This window comes from Hylaeus volcanicus, chromosome 7, assembly GCF_026283585.1.
Source record: "Hylaeus volcanicus isolate JK05 chromosome 7, UHH_iyHylVolc1.0_haploid, whole genome shotgun sequence".
Classification (NCBI taxonomy): domain Eukaryota; kingdom Metazoa; phylum Arthropoda; class Insecta; order Hymenoptera; family Colletidae; genus Hylaeus; species Hylaeus volcanicus.
The window spans coordinates 22,024,883-22,040,405 of record NC_071982.1 but is presented as its reverse complement, the minus strand read 5'-3'; the positions used below and the strand labels follow the sequence as shown (position 1 = coordinate 22,040,405).

The 15,523-nt window shown below is 31.5% G+C and overlaps 3 protein-coding genes across 5 annotated transcripts; 1 reads left to right on the top strand and 2 right to left on the bottom strand.

Moving 5' to 3' along the window:
- Positions 1–435: 435 nt before the first annotated feature.
- LOC128879509 (DNA ligase 4) lies at positions 436–8,078 on the bottom strand. 3 transcript variants are annotated; one of them, XM_054128711.1, is made up of 13 exons: positions 7,899–8,078; positions 4,158–4,332; positions 3,914–4,071; positions 3,551–3,825; positions 3,000–3,314; positions 2,626–2,932; positions 2,417–2,546; positions 2,088–2,345; positions 1,837–2,025; positions 1,431–1,748; positions 1,108–1,350; positions 619–1,013; positions 436–507 (listed from the first exon to the last, which is right to left on the bottom strand). In XM_054128711.1, exons 2-12 carry the CDS (start codon positions 4,317–4,319, stop codon positions 666–668), a joined length of 2,703 nt encoding a protein of 900 aa, XP_053984686.1. In that variant the 5' UTR covers positions 4,320–4,332; positions 7,899–8,078; the 3' UTR covers positions 436–507; positions 619–665. The 3 variants fall into 3 exon arrangements, with proteins under 3 accessions (XP_053984686.1, XP_053984685.1, XP_053984684.1); XM_054128710.1 differs by having other exon boundaries at positions 436–1,013; XM_054128709.1 differs by lacking the exons at positions 436–507; positions 619–1,013; positions 1,108–1,350; ... (7 more) ...; positions 3,914–4,071; positions 4,158–4,332 and adding exons at positions 4,383–4,785; positions 4,903–6,746; positions 6,860–7,042; positions 7,110–7,569.
- On the top strand, positions 8,078–13,893 carry LOC128879507 (membrane-bound transcription factor site-1 protease). Its single transcript, XM_054128705.1, has 15 exons — positions 8,078–8,228; positions 8,319–8,493; positions 8,663–9,201; positions 9,277–9,408; positions 9,487–9,696; positions 9,776–9,960; positions 10,046–10,343; positions 10,506–10,657; positions 10,732–11,012; positions 11,078–11,189; positions 11,277–11,535; positions 11,619–11,893; positions 11,991–12,280; positions 12,345–12,618; positions 12,710–13,893. The coding sequence occupies exons 3-15, from the start codon at positions 8,677–8,679 to the stop codon at positions 13,068–13,070; spliced, it is 3,354 nt and encodes a 1,117-aa protein (XP_053984680.1). The 5' UTR covers positions 8,078–8,228; positions 8,319–8,493; positions 8,663–8,676; the 3' UTR covers positions 13,071–13,893.
- Positions 13,749–15,425, bottom strand: LOC128879517 (replication termination factor 2). The gene is made up of 4 exons (XM_054128729.1): positions 15,407–15,425; positions 14,930–15,020; positions 14,353–14,736; positions 13,749–14,279 (listed from the first exon to the last, which is right to left on the bottom strand). The coding sequence occupies exons 2-4, from the start codon at positions 14,996–14,998 to the stop codon at positions 13,878–13,880; spliced, it is 855 nt and encodes a 284-aa protein (XP_053984704.1). The 5' UTR covers positions 14,999–15,020; positions 15,407–15,425; the 3' UTR covers positions 13,749–13,877.
- Between the last annotated feature and the right edge of the window lie 98 nt (positions 15,426–15,523).

The window sequence follows — 15,523 nt, the reverse complement described above, 5'->3', positions numbered from 1 at the left end:
ACAACTCGAGAAAACGATAGTCGATACATCGGTATCCGTATTTCTGAAGTCTTTTTTCCCCAAAGATCTCTCGTCTTAATCTATTCGAGAATCTCTGTGAATGGCAGGCTTTGTAAAGGAAACGTCGCAGCTGCGTCCCTCACGCCTCGTATTTTGCACGCATTCCGATGAAATAAAAACAAGACTAGCAAGGGTGCCGACTTCAACCGAGAAGAAATATTTCGAAACAGGATGTTAAATGAGCGAACTGTCCAACTGTCACTCCGCCTAGTACCCAGTTTCTTAGCACTTAACAAAAATATGACCCAAAATGAATATATTTATTTTCGATGTCTATGTTACAAATAGACTTAGCGTAACACTTGCACGACTCGATTCAAAAATTATGTTATTATTGTTACTTATTTTTGTTGGTGTCACTGAAAAACGAACCCATACTTTGATTCGTAAATTTATTTATAAACAAATTTGTTCATTAACACATATACGTAATGTATATACCTGTACCTGTAATAGTTTTTTTAAATTTATAGTGAAAATGAGTTTTAAAAAAATTTGTTCATATTACAGAAAATAACATGTATATCGTTAAGAACCACTGAAGATACGTGTACGTACGTAAATTGTATTGCACTTTACAATGGAAGTCCATCGCTGACTTAATTTTAAATATTAATAAGATATTCTTCGTTCGAAGTAAGTTGACCTTGTCTGAAACACTCACCAATCCATTTACTTTTAATAATTATTACTGACTCGTGTTGTTCATTATTAATTGTATTTTTAATTTCGGAACTAATGAAATCTCCATCGACAAACACATGCGTTACAGAGTCGTCGATAGCATCTTTAATTGTTCCTGCCATAAAACGAAATTGGAATTTCGACCAATCTGACTGATTATCAAAATATCCCACCATGCCTCGAAATATAGAATAAGGTGATACTCCACTGTCAAACAATTCTTTATCTATCTCTTTCATTTGTGAATGGTCAAACTCCATAGCATTTGACTGAAAACAAATTTATACAAGAGCTTATTAATCAAATTGCAAATTAGATATTTTTCTCCAAAGTTGTACAAAACATAATAAAAACGCGTAGTACCGTTTCTTCAGCTTTTTTGAATGAGCGTGGCAAACTCTCTTCGTCTGCATCCGCGGTAAAATTGTCGTAATACTCATCGTAATATTGTGCTAATCGACGTTCCGTTGATTCACGACTGCATATTAAGTCCCATGGTAAAAAGTCTTGTAAGGACGACCAATTTTCTTCTTTGGTAACCCGTTTGAACCAATCTAAAGATACTACGTCGTACTTTTTACTTTCTATAATACTTTTTGCTTTTACCTAGAGAATTCAGTTTCATATATTGATTATTCAAATTCCACGAATAACATAATATAGTTTATATATAACAAAATATTTACCGTTTTAACGTTACCAACAATAATGCAATAATTCTCCTTTAAAGGATTTTGAACAACTTTCGCACTATGCTGCAGAAGAATTTCTTCAATGTGTTCTTTCGATAACTCATCGTCTCCATTTATCACGCAAATTTCTTTACCGTCGAAAAGTCGTGTGAGATGAACCAGCGGCTTGTTATCCATAATGTTAGGCCTTGGTGATTTCTCTTCACATTTTGTTAAGGTTTGTTTCGTCTTACGTACTTTAATTTCGGGAGCTTCTCCTATATCATTCCGATCTACTTCTCGTTTTGTCAGTTTTTGAATCGGCCTTGAGTCCTGAATAACAACGAAATATGCAGTTCGTATAAATTAAGATTATAATCTGTATAAAATTATTAAAATTTATTCAGTTGATTGCACACACTTTGACTAGCGATAACAGTTCCGTAGTGGTACAAACGCTATACCATGGTTTTTCAGTTCTAACATTCATGACTCTTGGGAATCGCAAACTATAACCTGTAGGATAATCGTTACTTTGTGTCATTTCTGTTGCTCGTATTGTCAAAATAATGGAATCTTCAGGACGAATCCACTTATTTGGTGGGTCTACCTGAAAAATATTAATTTTGAAGTGTTATTATATACGCATATTTATTTTAAAAAAAAGCTTACTTTAGGAGGAGTCACATTTGCAGGACACTCATTTTGCCATTTATCTTCGAATCTTTTCCAAAGTTCATTCAAGGTTTCCTTAGAAATGCCATTACTGACTGATACAACTGATAAAAATTTTGATGGATTTTCCTCTGGAGTACTTGGCGGGGAAGCTACTGCCATCAGAAAACTTTTCATTAAACCCATAAATTTGCCTTCCCCATAGTAACCACCAAGAATAATCAAATCTATATCTTCCACCAGATCATCAGAATACTGAAATATTATTGTTCGGGTAAAATAAAAGTGCATAATATAAGTAAAACATTTGGAAAAGGGAATCCTACCTCAGCTTTTATTTTGTAACAACCAGTGCCATCTCGCATATTTGGTTTATACTTTGTATCACACTTTTTAATTACAATTCCCTCTTCCTTATTTTGTATACTTTCATTGAATACTGTGCGTAATTCTTCACTTTTAACAAAGGTAATTAAAATTATATAAAATATATGCAAAATATATCCTTAAAGTTGTACGAAAAGATTCGTTATACCTCGTGGAAATCATAACTGATTTACACAATTGTAGACTGCCCTCTTCTTCCTTGTATGCATCTTTTAAAATTCTCAGTCTTTCTTCATAAGGTTCATTATTAAGTAAAACATCATTGTACATAATAATATCAAATGCAATAAAACATGGTTGATGATAACTAGTTTTCGAAAGTTTTTTAACATCAAAATTCATTCCTTTTGAACCTAACAATTTCTTTTCTTTATGCCATCCCATTAATTCCCCATCCAGAATTATTGATTTACATTGTGGATTTAAAAGTCGTCTAAATACACTACTCATAAAACCTAAAGTAAAAAGTTTTTTGTAATAAATACTTAAGTTAATTTTATTTACAATATTTCTGAATTATACCTGATGAACTAGTCTCTCCATAACTAGGATAATTTGTAATGTCATACCCTTGTCTCGTGAAATATTTATATTTGCCATCTTTCATATGCATTTGAGATCGTTCACCATCATACTTAGTTTGTACAAAGTAGCGTTCACTATTCCTGAAAAGTTTCTCCGTATCTTCAATCCTATATCTCTCTAGTAACATTGGTTTGAAATGAGAGAAAACTTGTATATTATAATTGTATCTCAATTGGGGATCACACAATGCATCGCAGACCTGACGTAAATTTGATGACACGTTAAACAGTGCATTTGCATCTCGATGAAAAACTGGAAAAACACATTACTTATAAGTATGTCATTCTAACATACAATCAAATGCAATTTGAAACGCGACGAAGGATCGTTCAAACAATCCAAGCAAGATCTGTAACTTCTTAGATACAATGGTGAAATTTTATTAATTCTTCCCAAATATTTGGAAGATGATGCAAGGGACTTGAGATAGAATGATTTTACCTAATGTAAGAAGTTACACTTTGAAATGAAATTTTTTAAGTAACCACCTTGTAGTATTTTCTTTGTTCCAATATTAAGTTTCAAATCTTTAAGAATTATTCGCGTTATCCATTTAAATTCCAATGCAGTTGTTTTTCCTAATAAAACTTTAAACGTTTCATCTTTTGGTTGAGTAATCTCGTTTCTTGATGATATATCATTAAGGAACAGATTGATTCGTTCTATCGTGATACCAGAACTATCGCGTGGTAACCGACTTCGTAGAATTTGATAAGCTTTTTCTGCAAAATCAGTTCCTGAAATCTTTTTTGTTGTTGGAGATCTGAAACAATATTATTTTTTCTTCGATGTATAAAATGGTACGATAACGTTCATACTAAAGAAAAATAAATATCCAGTAATGATCTTACTTATATTGTATAAGATAATTTGCGTCCTTGCTATTTTTACCCAAGCAAAATACGCGAACATAAAGATTAGCAAGGGATTTCTCTTTTAAATTGTGCGGTCCACGTTCTCGTTCTAGATGTGGCAAAATCAGTCTCATTATAGGGAACAGTGAAACGTCCTAAAGATGCAAATTTGTCATTTTATTTGGAAAAGTAATTGTTATTGTTTATCAGTACAATTTAATTACAAAATGTATAACTGTACCGTATCTGGACATCCCGTTTTTAACTTGTCGCTAGCATTACGACACTGCTGAATGAACTTCTCTAAAATCTCAACTTTCTTAGCAGCACGTGCCTTCTTAATTTCTTCCAAGACATTGCATAATTTTTTAAATTCAATTTGGGCAGCTAATGTCACACTCATTTTACTTGCGTATCTAGGAAATAATAATGGATATATAAGATAGATATACATATGTAGCATTTAAGATAAATGGTTCAGTCACAATAATGCTTCAATTTATATATGAATATTCACATATTTATTTACAGTATTATCGTTCATTTTATAATTAAGATTGGTTGTAGATACGTGCTGTTGTTCTTAATCTAAATTACAATGTATTTTTCAAGGTACATTTTTGCTAATAAGTAATTTTCTGATTCTAAGTAAATAAGATGCAAATTAAAAGCAGCTTCTTGTTTTAAGTTTAGAAAATACGAGTTCTTTTTAACTAAATCTCCAGGATCTTCGTTAAGTGCTAATTTGTAAAAATGTATAGCTGCTGATAATAAACGAATTTGATGAAACGCTCGCCCCATATTGTAATATGCTTCCTGTTTAGCATCTTCACCTCGTAATTGACAATATTTTTTCAGGAAAGCGATAGCTACAACAAAATATCGTAAATATATTTGTTAAAATGTATGCTCATAACAAAAGTGTTAAATAATTTTCCATTTCTTATATAAAGTAGAATTCTCTTTATATGTATAACTGTAATTACCTTGAATTACAAGTTGATTCTTTTTAGCTGACAATTTTTGACATGCCATTTGTAATAAAGTTACACCAATAAGTAATGCCAATAATGCACTGGGAGCTACTTTAAAGAGAGAAATGTAATCGTTGAGGGCATATTTATATGTTCCCGAAACAAGACAGTTGTTCGCATGCATTATATTTAAATGAGAAAATACATCTTCCCTTCCAAGGAGGCGCATAATGAATCTATTGTGCCTACAATCTTGAGCGTTTTGAATAATAATATTCAACAAATTCCAAGTATTCGGTCTATGACAGATGCGAATTAATTGCCGCACAATATTATATCCATGATAAGAATCATTATTGTAAATACAGGAGACCAAGGATAAAAACATAATCTGAATGTTTCTCTTTTCAAATCTCTTTGACGTTAAAGCACTTAAACATATTCTTTGCAATAAACCATACTTCTTTAATTTACAAGCTACTTTACACATTTGGACAAGTAAGAAATATTCATTCTTTTCACTTAATTCTGTAGTATTGAGAAAGATTGGCACATTTTCTTCTTCAAATTTCTCCCCACGTGACAATCTGTGAAGTTTCAATGACTCTATACGTTGTCGTGTTCCATATGCCCTAGTTAATGTATTGAGCTCAACTTTGCTTCTTAAATAAACGCAATGTCTGGAGAAAAGTAACATACCAGATCGAAAATATTCATCGTATCGCTTTACCTTATAAAGAAGCAATGTTCTACGGTAAATTACTCGAGGATCTAAAGTATCTGAATCGGGATCTTGATCAAGAATTTCTATTGCTTTGTTGTACTGACCCTTTAATTGGTAAAGTTTGGCCAGAGCTATTCTAGCACCTAAATGCTGAGATGATAACTTTGTAACAATTTCATAAGATTCTATTGCTTTCTTTAAATCTTTGCAGCCAACCCAACATTCTGCATGTCGTAACCACACTGCTGCTAAACTATAATTATTACTGTTTACCAATGGATCTAACAATGCTAAAGCACATTCAAATTTTTTCTTCCCCATCAAAGTTTCTGCTATATCTAAGAAAAGATCACCAGAAATTTCTGGATTTTCATTCAAATAAAATTTAGGCAAAAGATTTTCAGCCAATTCCATTTGATCTAATTCAATAAGGATTATAAGAAATTTTGCTTTTAAATCGACAACAACATCATCTGGTATTCCACAGGCTTCTATTTCACCTATATCCCGATCCTCTAGTTCTTCTTTCTTTTCGTTTTCTGATTTTTTTACTGTTGCATGTGGATTCTGTTTATCGGTAATATTTTTATATTTTACCCAGATAGAAGTATATTTAGTCAAAATGTGTAAGCATCTTTTAAACCTTTTTAGCGCTATTAATATCTCAGTCATGATATTAACTTCTTCCAAAGTAATGAAAGTAGGGCACTTTGTAAAAATATTTTCCATTGCTTCTAATGCTTGTTCATTATTATTCTCCTCCATATAACGTTTGGCTAACATCTTAGCATACTTAACTATATTATTACCATCCTCTGGTTCTAATTGATGAACTAATTTTGAAAAACCTCTTAAATAAGCTTTTTTGTCTCCATTTTGTTCTAGAAGTTGTGCTCGTGTTTCATATAAGTCTATATCTTTTGGGTTTGCTTGAATTGCTTTATTATAGCATGTGATAGCTTGTTTGATGTTGCCACTTTCCAACGACATATTTGCCAATCGCACCCATTGATCAGAGTCTCTTGGACTGAGGTGTGCTGCTATTAAGGCAAACTGTAATGACTTCTCTGGCTGATCTGCTTCGTATATCATTGCTAGTGTATGAAATGGTTCTGGAGCACTTGGCACTTGTCTAAGGGAAAGTTACAATATTTACATTGTTTCATTCTATAATCTCAAAGTAATATGTGCTCTTTGTATACAGCAGCATGCTGTCTGTATTTTAAATTTAGGAAAATCACTTGCCTAATTATTTCCATACATATTTGAGCAGCTAATTCTGTATCTCCTCTAGCAAATCTTAAATTTGCTTCGCCCATGAGACCTTGCAGAACTGGAGGAAGTGTTCTTTTCTTTCGTTTATACCGTTTTGGTGCTTTGCGATAAATAGATACATTTGTTTCTATTTCTTCGTTCACATTATCATTTCTACAAATAAAAAAATTTGTAGCTATGTGTTTTACATAATGTACAAGAGTCTTTACAGGAATACTACCTAGTAAGATCAGTTTCTACAGTTTCTGTATCTGCACCTTGATCCATTCTTAGAGAATACTCTGAGAATGTTAATTCTCCGTTTAAGAACTGTCTTGTTAATTTATCTTCTTCATCAGCAGTCAGTAATATGTCTTGATCTTCAATGTCTGTAGTAATATCCATGACAGTACTACTTTCTTCAGAATATGCTTCTGGCATAATGTCTTGTGTTATATCTTTCATCTCTAAAGCATTTGCTTCAACAAATTCTGTCATATCTACATTCATATTACTAAGAGCATTTTCATCTAATTCTTCTATGATCACTGATGCTATTGTGCTTTCTTCATTCATTGTCATATTGTTTTTGTGAGTAGACAATGGTAAATTAATTTCAATCAATGCCTCTTCTTCCATATCGGTATGCACATTAGATGCCATTATGAAATTATTCACTTATTCACTGTTTTTATTCAAAACTATATATAAAATAATTAGATTGAATTTAGAGTAATTTGATAAATATGAATATTTAAAAAATCACGATGCAAAATATATGTGCAATACAAATTAAATCAACAAGACGCGACAATCAAACATTTTTGACAATCATCTGTCACGTGCGTATAAAGGTCAGACAGCATACGTATGACAAGTGTTTCAACACTTCATATTCTAAACTATAAAGTATCTTATGTACCTTATGAACAATTCGAATACATTAAAATCTATGTACTTACCTTACAAAATATGTACTTATAAAAAGTAATTTTATATTAGAGGTTAAGTTTTTGCGGAAATTATTTACCTTCATTCAGTTTTCTACGATGTAATTTACATGAAATTCTTCCAACAAATAAATACTGTTTTTATAAAATGTACTTCTTGTACACATAAGACAGAAGTGACGTATTTTAATTCTTTTATCAGCGAACAGATAACACAAACACTTGATTTCTGTTACTTGCCATTACTGTTACTGACAGTTACTGACATCTAGCACTCTAACCTAACACTGTGCAATCACAATGTGAAGTTCTGTAAACAGTACGATAATACGCTGCATTATGATTTGTTTGTTCATTGTTCCTAAATGTAATTTATTCGCAGCAAGACGCATCAATTGTACTTTTAAGAAGTAAGAAAAGTGAAAATATTGAATGAAAATGCATGTTTCGAACATTTCGATTTTTCAATCGAAGCTGATTTTTATTTTGAAACCGTTTAGGTTATGACATCAAAACAAAATTTTGACAATAAGAAAACGTCTTTATGCCGTTTCTGGATTTCTTAAAAATTAAACAAATAAAAGAATATTACATTCATTTCTTATTACTCGAACCATTAAAAAGAAGTATGATCGGGAAAACAACCATTTAATAAATTATGTCTTTTCACTACATGTAAGTTTACTAAACCATAAGTACAAACTGCAATACAATTACATTATCATAAACAGAATTAACCAATTATTTTTCTTATTAATAACCATCAAAATAATAACACTATATAAATATTCAATTTTTTGTTTGTAGCAACTATATATTACAAATTATATTCATTATTTTTCAGCTGATATTAATAGTATGAAGCCACATACATGCTGGCATTATATCTCTTTATTGTTAGTGCTTAGTATTGGAATTGAACTGTTGTGCAACCAAGTAAATGGTTCAGTCGATAGTAATAATTCTATTAATTCTGATCTTCCTAATACTGCCAAATTACCATGTCATGGCACTGGTCCAGAACAAGTAAAAATTCACTTTGCCAATAGAATTGTTGAAAATGAATACATTGTTGCATTTAAGGGTTATTATAAATCACACACACGTGAAAATTATATAAGAGCTGCATTGAATTCATCTGGCATTCATAATTGGAAGATTTTATTTCGTGACAATTTGGCCAACAATTTTCCTAGTGACTTTGATGTTGTTCGATTGGAAGAAACAGATAAACATAATGGCCTTGATGCTTTAACAGATCATCCTCTAATTAGGAGAGTAACTCCTCAAAGACTTGTACAGAGAAGTTTAAAATTTGTTAATACATCGGAAGATGCTGATTTTCCAGAATATAAAAATTTTAAAAGAAAAATTAACAATTATGTGAGTTTTTACATTATATTTCATTACATTTTATAGACACTAAAGAATTACATTCAAAAATGATGTAAATTTTAGAACAACCAATTCTGGCAATCAACCAATAGACATACATCCCGCAGATTACTAAGAGCCATACCAAGACAAATTACAAGTATACTTCAAGCTGATGCTTTATGGGGAATGGGTGTTACTGGAAATGGTGTCAAGGTAAATACTATAGCTTTACATAATTTTTTCAAAAGAGATTAAAAAAGTGTTTGTTATATGCATAATGATTATTGTTAGGTAGCAATATTTGATACGGGGCTGGCAGCTAGTCATCCTCATTTTAAAAAGATTAAAGAACGTTCAAATTGGACAAATGAAAAAACATTAGAAGATGGGTTGGGTCATGGGACATTTGTAGCTGGAGTTATCGCATCATCTTGTATAGATTGTCTTGGTTTTGCACCTGATGCAGAACTTCATATTTTTCGTGTTTTTACTAATACACAGGTATCTTTATTGACATTTTTTTATACATATATTTTTTACTTAAACTTAAATTTTTGAAAAGTCTTTCAACTTTTTATAGGTGTCCTACACTTCTTGGTTCTTAGATGCATTCAATTATGCTATTCTTACAAAAGTTACAGTATTGAATCTTAGTATCGGTGGGCCAGACTTTATGGATCATCCATTTGTTGATAAAGTGTGGGAACTAACTGCAAATGGTGTGATTATGATCTCTGCAATTGGTAACGACGGGCCTTTATATGGGTAAGGAATTACAAAATTATTCATGAAATATAATTTTAGATTGGAAAGAATGATTTTTTAAAGGACTTGCTTTAATTAATTACAGTACTTTGAATAATCCCGCGGATCAAATGGACGTCATCGGAGTAGGTGGAATTAATTGGGAAGATCAAATAGCAAGATTTTCATCGCGAGGAATGACAACATGGGAGTTACCCTCTGGATATGGGAGAGTGAAGCCTGATTTAGTTACATATGGATCAGGAGTACGAGGATCTGCATTGCAAACAGGTTGTAGAACATTGTCTGGAACTTCTGTTGCTAGTCCTGTTGTTGCTGGAGCTGTAGCACTTTTAGCCAGTGGATTCGTACAAGCAGACGGATCTCAAACTGTTAAACAAAGAGTAATTATTTCTTAAATTTGTATCTTTCGATATATTGTATATCAGTGTGTCTTAAACTGCACCTTCCTGCTTTCATTAACGAGTTCGGGGACTACAGTTTAAGAAACACTGTTATATGCGTTAGCTTTTTTGTTTTAAGTTACAAGTTATATATGATCTAAGGTAACTCCAGCAAGCATGAAACAAGCATTGCTTGGTTCAGCACGTCGCTTACCAGGAGTTGGAATGTTTGAACAAGGCGCAGGAAAGTTGGATCTATTGCGAGCATTTCATTTTCTTCGTTCGTATACACCGATTGCTACTCTTAGTCCAAGGTAATTACTCGTTTACATTATGTCATAAGATACAGTTGAACGCTTATATTTATAAGTATGTGATGTGCTATTAGCTATATAGATCTAACTGAATGTCAGTATATGTGGCCATACTGTACACAAGCTGTGTATCATACTGGTATGCCTACAATTGTAAATATAACTATAATAAACGGTTTGGGAGTATCTGGACATGTAGCAGAACTTTTGTGGCATCCTTATACCGGTAATGGAAACGGTGAACGAATCGATGTATCAATAACTCACAGTGATGTTCTCTGGCCGTGGTCTGGGTGGTTAGCAGTTGCAATAACTGTTCCATCATCTGCTCGTGACTGGCAAGGCATAGCGCAAGGTTGAAAATATTTTTTTAAGATGTATGTAAAAATTTCTCTTTGTGAAATTTAATTTTATATTTAGGTTATATATCTGTTACAATTGAATCACCACCAAGCGATGGAGAAGAAAAACCAAGACAATCTAAAATAGAACTACCTTTAAAGGCGAAGGTTATTCCTACACCGCCCCGTCAGTAAGTATAAAAATAATGTCTTTATTATTATTATTATTATTATGAAAACTGATGATACAATTTAAATTCATGATATTCGTTTAATAGTAAACGCATTCTGTGGGATCAATATCATAACCTACGTTATCCTCCGGGATATTTTCCAAGAGATGATTTACGTGCAAAAAATGACCCCCTCGATTGGAATGGTGACCATATCCACACGAATTTCAAAGATATGTATCAGCATTTACGTAATGCGGGTTACTATTTAGAGGTACTCGGTGCACCGTTCACTTGTTTTAATGCCAAAAATTATGGTACTTTGCTTATTGTGGACACAGAAGAAGAATTTTTTCCCGAAGAAGTAATGTTATACATGATGTATAATTATCAATAATTATTATGGTAATAAATTAATCTTGCTATAAAATGGAAAATCTATTTCAGGTAGCGAAATTAAAACGAGATGTAGAGGAGGAAAGTCTCTCTATAATAGTATTTGCAGATTGGTATAATGTTACTGTTATGAGGAAGGTAAAATTTTACGATGAAAATACTCGACAGTGGTGGATTCCAGATACGGGTGGAGCAAACGTTCCAGCCTTGAACGATCTGCTATATCCCAACTGGGGAATAGCATTTGGAGATCAAGTGCGCAATGGCCAATTTACTCTTGGTCAGCATCCTCCTGTAACTTTTGCCTCTGGAACTACAATCACCCGGTATGATAACTTTATTAAAATTATATTATTTAATTATGAATTTCCAAAACCAGTGAATAATTTATTATACAAGAAATCAATTTTTCTATAAATCAAGGTTTCCAAAAGATGGAATTATTATTTATGTCGAATTACATGATCAAGGACAAGAGCTTTTACTTGAATCTGAATCAAAATCTACAATTTCTGTGCCAATTCTTGGACTTTTTCAAACAAGCAGCTATAAGAATATTAAAAAAATGTATCATGATAACCATGACAACAATGTTATAACGGATAAAGGAAACTTGGAAAAATATAACATGAAAGATCAAATAAATATTGTGCCAGGCAGAATTGTGGTGTATGGAGATTCAAATTGCATCGACGATAGTCACTTACAGAAACGTATGTTTTAAAATTTATACTAATTTAACGAATATACAAATTCTTAACCTTATTTTATTTTTAGCTTGCTTCTGGATGCTTGATGCTATACTAGAGTACACAACAGCAGGTCATATTGCAACTGTTTTTACTGACGAAAGTCAGACCAAGGCAAATATTCTTGAAAAGCCTGGTATTTTAGATAGTGAATTACCACAACGTATGGAAGGTAGTCATTTAAGACGTCATAGTAAAGTGTTACTACCTGAAAATACTAATACTGGCCACATTCGACCACTTCCATCTTGCCCTACTATCATCCTGGCTATTCCAAGACCTTTAAATGAATCTGTCCCTATGTAAGTAAATATAAACTTTGTAGGTTACGTACTTAATATTATTTAATAGGTAATTGATTTTAATTTATAAATAAATTTAATATTATTTCAGAAATCTTTATAAACCTCAGAAATTACTATCTGTAAGAGATACAATAATTGCAGTAAATCCAGTGTTGCAAGATTCGAGTCCTCTATGGCTTAGAAGGCGAGTGGGCGGTGCAAACATTCCTACCCTACATCACGCGGAGCAGAATAATATTGACGAATTAGAACAAACCGATGAAGATAATAGTGAAATATTTACAAGTAAGTGGAGCTACATGGCAGGAATCATTATTGTAGGAGTTATTGTTCTCTGTTTATTAAATCGATGGTATTGCTTAATATCAAAAAGACATTCTCGAAGAAAACGAACAGTCGGTAGATTACGTAGAGTTATTCAAACAATTTCTGTGCGCAGAGTGCCTTAAATGTGACTTTATATCTGACAAACTTTCAACCACTACAAGATAATGTTTAATTATCTATGGTTAACGCTTAGAGAAGAACAAACTATATTATGTGCCTTTAAACTTACAGTACTCGACATACATTATTTTGATAAATTTCGTGTATCACTAATTCATTCTATACATATACGTATTTCGGTTGACATACATACATGAAAATGCAAAATTGTTGTATTATTCTTTATTTAATCGCTTAAAGTAATTTATTTAAATAAATTTAAGTCACAATATAGGTTTTATTACAAATAAATATAGAAGTATGTTAGTAAAATACAAGGAAAATAAATATAAATTTGCATTTCCAACAAATTGTGAAGATATAGTTGTGGCTTATCATTAATAACATTTTATATATTTGTATGTGTATTTTACGAAACACATTAATCTTTAAGTTTATAAAATACATATTTACTTGTAGTGCACAAGCATATATGAGAGAATTATTATATTATATTAATATTGATAGAAGAATAATATAAGTTTTTTTCCACTGTTATTAACTTGTGATATGTAATAATTATTGTTTTAATATATGATACAGATTTTGTTACAAAAATTTATTTCACTAAGTAGTAATACAATATTTTTAATTTAGGAATGATTTAAACAATCAAACAAATTATACAAACAATAAGACTATACCTTTTTATGTATAAATTTATTTATGTAGTGACACGAAAAGATTTTACTATTTGCGTATAACGTTGTTGATATGTAAAACAATAATTGTATGTTTCTAAAATTGTTTATATTGAAATCAATAACAATTCAGTTGTAAAATGGATTGTACGTAATCCAATGTGCCCTATCCTGTTCAGCTGCAGTCTTATGGGTAGTAAAAATACTTTTGAAAACTTCAGATGCTTTGGGATCTTTAGCAACGCTATAGTTGTCTTTAACTTTTTTATATGCTGGATCTTCAGCTTCGCTTCTATTACTATTACTTTTAAAAGTAGCAGTTTTATCCTCTTTTTTGATTTTCTTCTTTGGTATCTCATCAGATGTAACATCTTGTATTTGACTATCCTCGCTATGTTTCTGTTTCTTAGATTTCTTTTGAGCAACTTTTCTAATTGGCATATTTTTCTCCATTAACTTAAGATCATCACCCTCTGCATTTATAATAATAACATCTGTCTCTGTAAAAGATTGCTGACATTGATGACATGTCTGAAAATTATTGCAAAATTTATCATTAAGCTTTTTTAATCTTCATTTTAATATTCCTAATGAAACTACTTACTGTACTCTTGATTTCTTTAAGCGCACGTTCGCTCATTACACAACCACACGACCACAAAAAGCAAAATTTGTATTTTCCATTCATCTCTAGTCCAATAATTGGACAGATGTATGGACTTTTTCCTCCATCTGCATAACAGTCTCCTTTTTCTGCTTTATTAGCATCAAATGCTGGATTTGAAGTTAAATTTAGACTTTTTACATCTTTCAAGCTCTTGATATGTTGTGCTGATTCTGGGAGCGTGCTTCGATCGAGAAGGCCTTCCAATACAGATTCTTTGCTGTACAAACGACCTAAAGCACAACCAACTACTGGTGGCTCTAATGGTAATTGTTTTATCGTGCAATGTCTCCATTTAAATGCTAGCTCTGCCTCTTTATCTTTCTATAAATAATTATATTAAAACTTACTAGTGTATGATTTAATAAAGTATATGACAATTAAATTCGTTTTTTCATGTGCAATGTATATGTATTAAACTTCGATAGATTACAGATTCTATATAAGCAGTATTACGAGAAACGTTGATATTTGCATACATTGTACAAATTACACATAAATACGAATACGTAATTACCTGTTCGGGTTTCTTTTTAATTCTGACAAGCTCATCCCTACGAGGAATAGTTCCACCATCGCAACCCATGATGTATATATTGATATATAAACTAAAATCGAAAAACAATTATGATTTGTTATACTCTAACCAACTCTAACAAGATCTACGTCAATTCGTCAAATGCTATTATAGATTGATTGTAATAGCTAGTAGGGGTTCTCAATTCTCAATTAGACCTCAGCGACCTCTGATGAGTCTATTCATGTATCAGTGAATCAATTTATTTATACTTTTTACCTTATAACATATTGTTATCCTAATTATCTACTTCTAAAAGAATCAGTAAATTGAAAATTACTTTTGAGATAAGTCGACTCGATTAAGAAGTTGAGAATCAATGAATTATAGTACACAAGTAAGCGAATGTCAGTTGTACCAACTTTTTATTTGCAACAAGAACATTTTCGCGAAAAGCATAACGTTATTAAATATTACCGTAATATAAGATCGATGTTCGCAGTATATAAAGAACAAATCGTAAATAGGTAAAAATTCGAAAGTACTGTTACATGTTACCATGGAAATTTAAGAAAAAAAGTTTTGAGTGTATTG

Bases quoted from the DNA above. Each gene is read 5' to 3' on its own strand.
- LOC128879509 (XM_054128709.1), bottom strand. From the start codon at position 7,531: ATGGCATCTAATGTGCATACCGATATGGAAGAAGAGGCATTGATTGAA. The intron at 7,043-7,109 runs GTAGTATTCCTG...TTTTATTTGTAG, and splicing joins GTAGAAACTGATCTTACTAG to AAATGATAATGTGAACGAAG. The intron at 6,747-6,859 runs GCAAGTGATTTT...ACTTTCCCTTAG, and splicing joins ATATGTATGGAAATAATTAG to ACAAGTGCCAAGTGCTCCAG.
- LOC128879507 (XM_054128705.1), top strand. From the start codon at position 8,677: ATGAAGCCACATACATGCTGGCATTATATCTCTTTATTGTTAGTGCTT. The intron at 9,202-9,276 runs GTGAGTTTTTAC...TGTAAATTTTAG, and splicing joins AAAGAAAAATTAACAATTAT to AACAACCAATTCTGGCAATC. The intron at 11,536-11,618 runs GTAATGTTATAC...AATCTATTTCAG, and splicing joins AAGAATTTTTTCCCGAAGAA to GTAGCGAAATTAAAACGAGA.
- LOC128879517 (XM_054128729.1), bottom strand. From the start codon at position 14,998: ATGGGTTGCGATGGTGGAACTATTCCTCGTAGGGATGAGCTTGTCAGA. The intron at 14,737-14,929 runs GTAATTACGTAT...AATTATTTATAG, and splicing joins TTAAAAAGAAACCCGAACAG to AAAGATAAAGAGGCAGAGCT. The intron at 14,280-14,352 runs GTAAGTAGTTTC...AATAATTTTCAG, and splicing joins TTAAAGAAATCAAGAGTACA to ACATGTCATCAATGTCAGCA.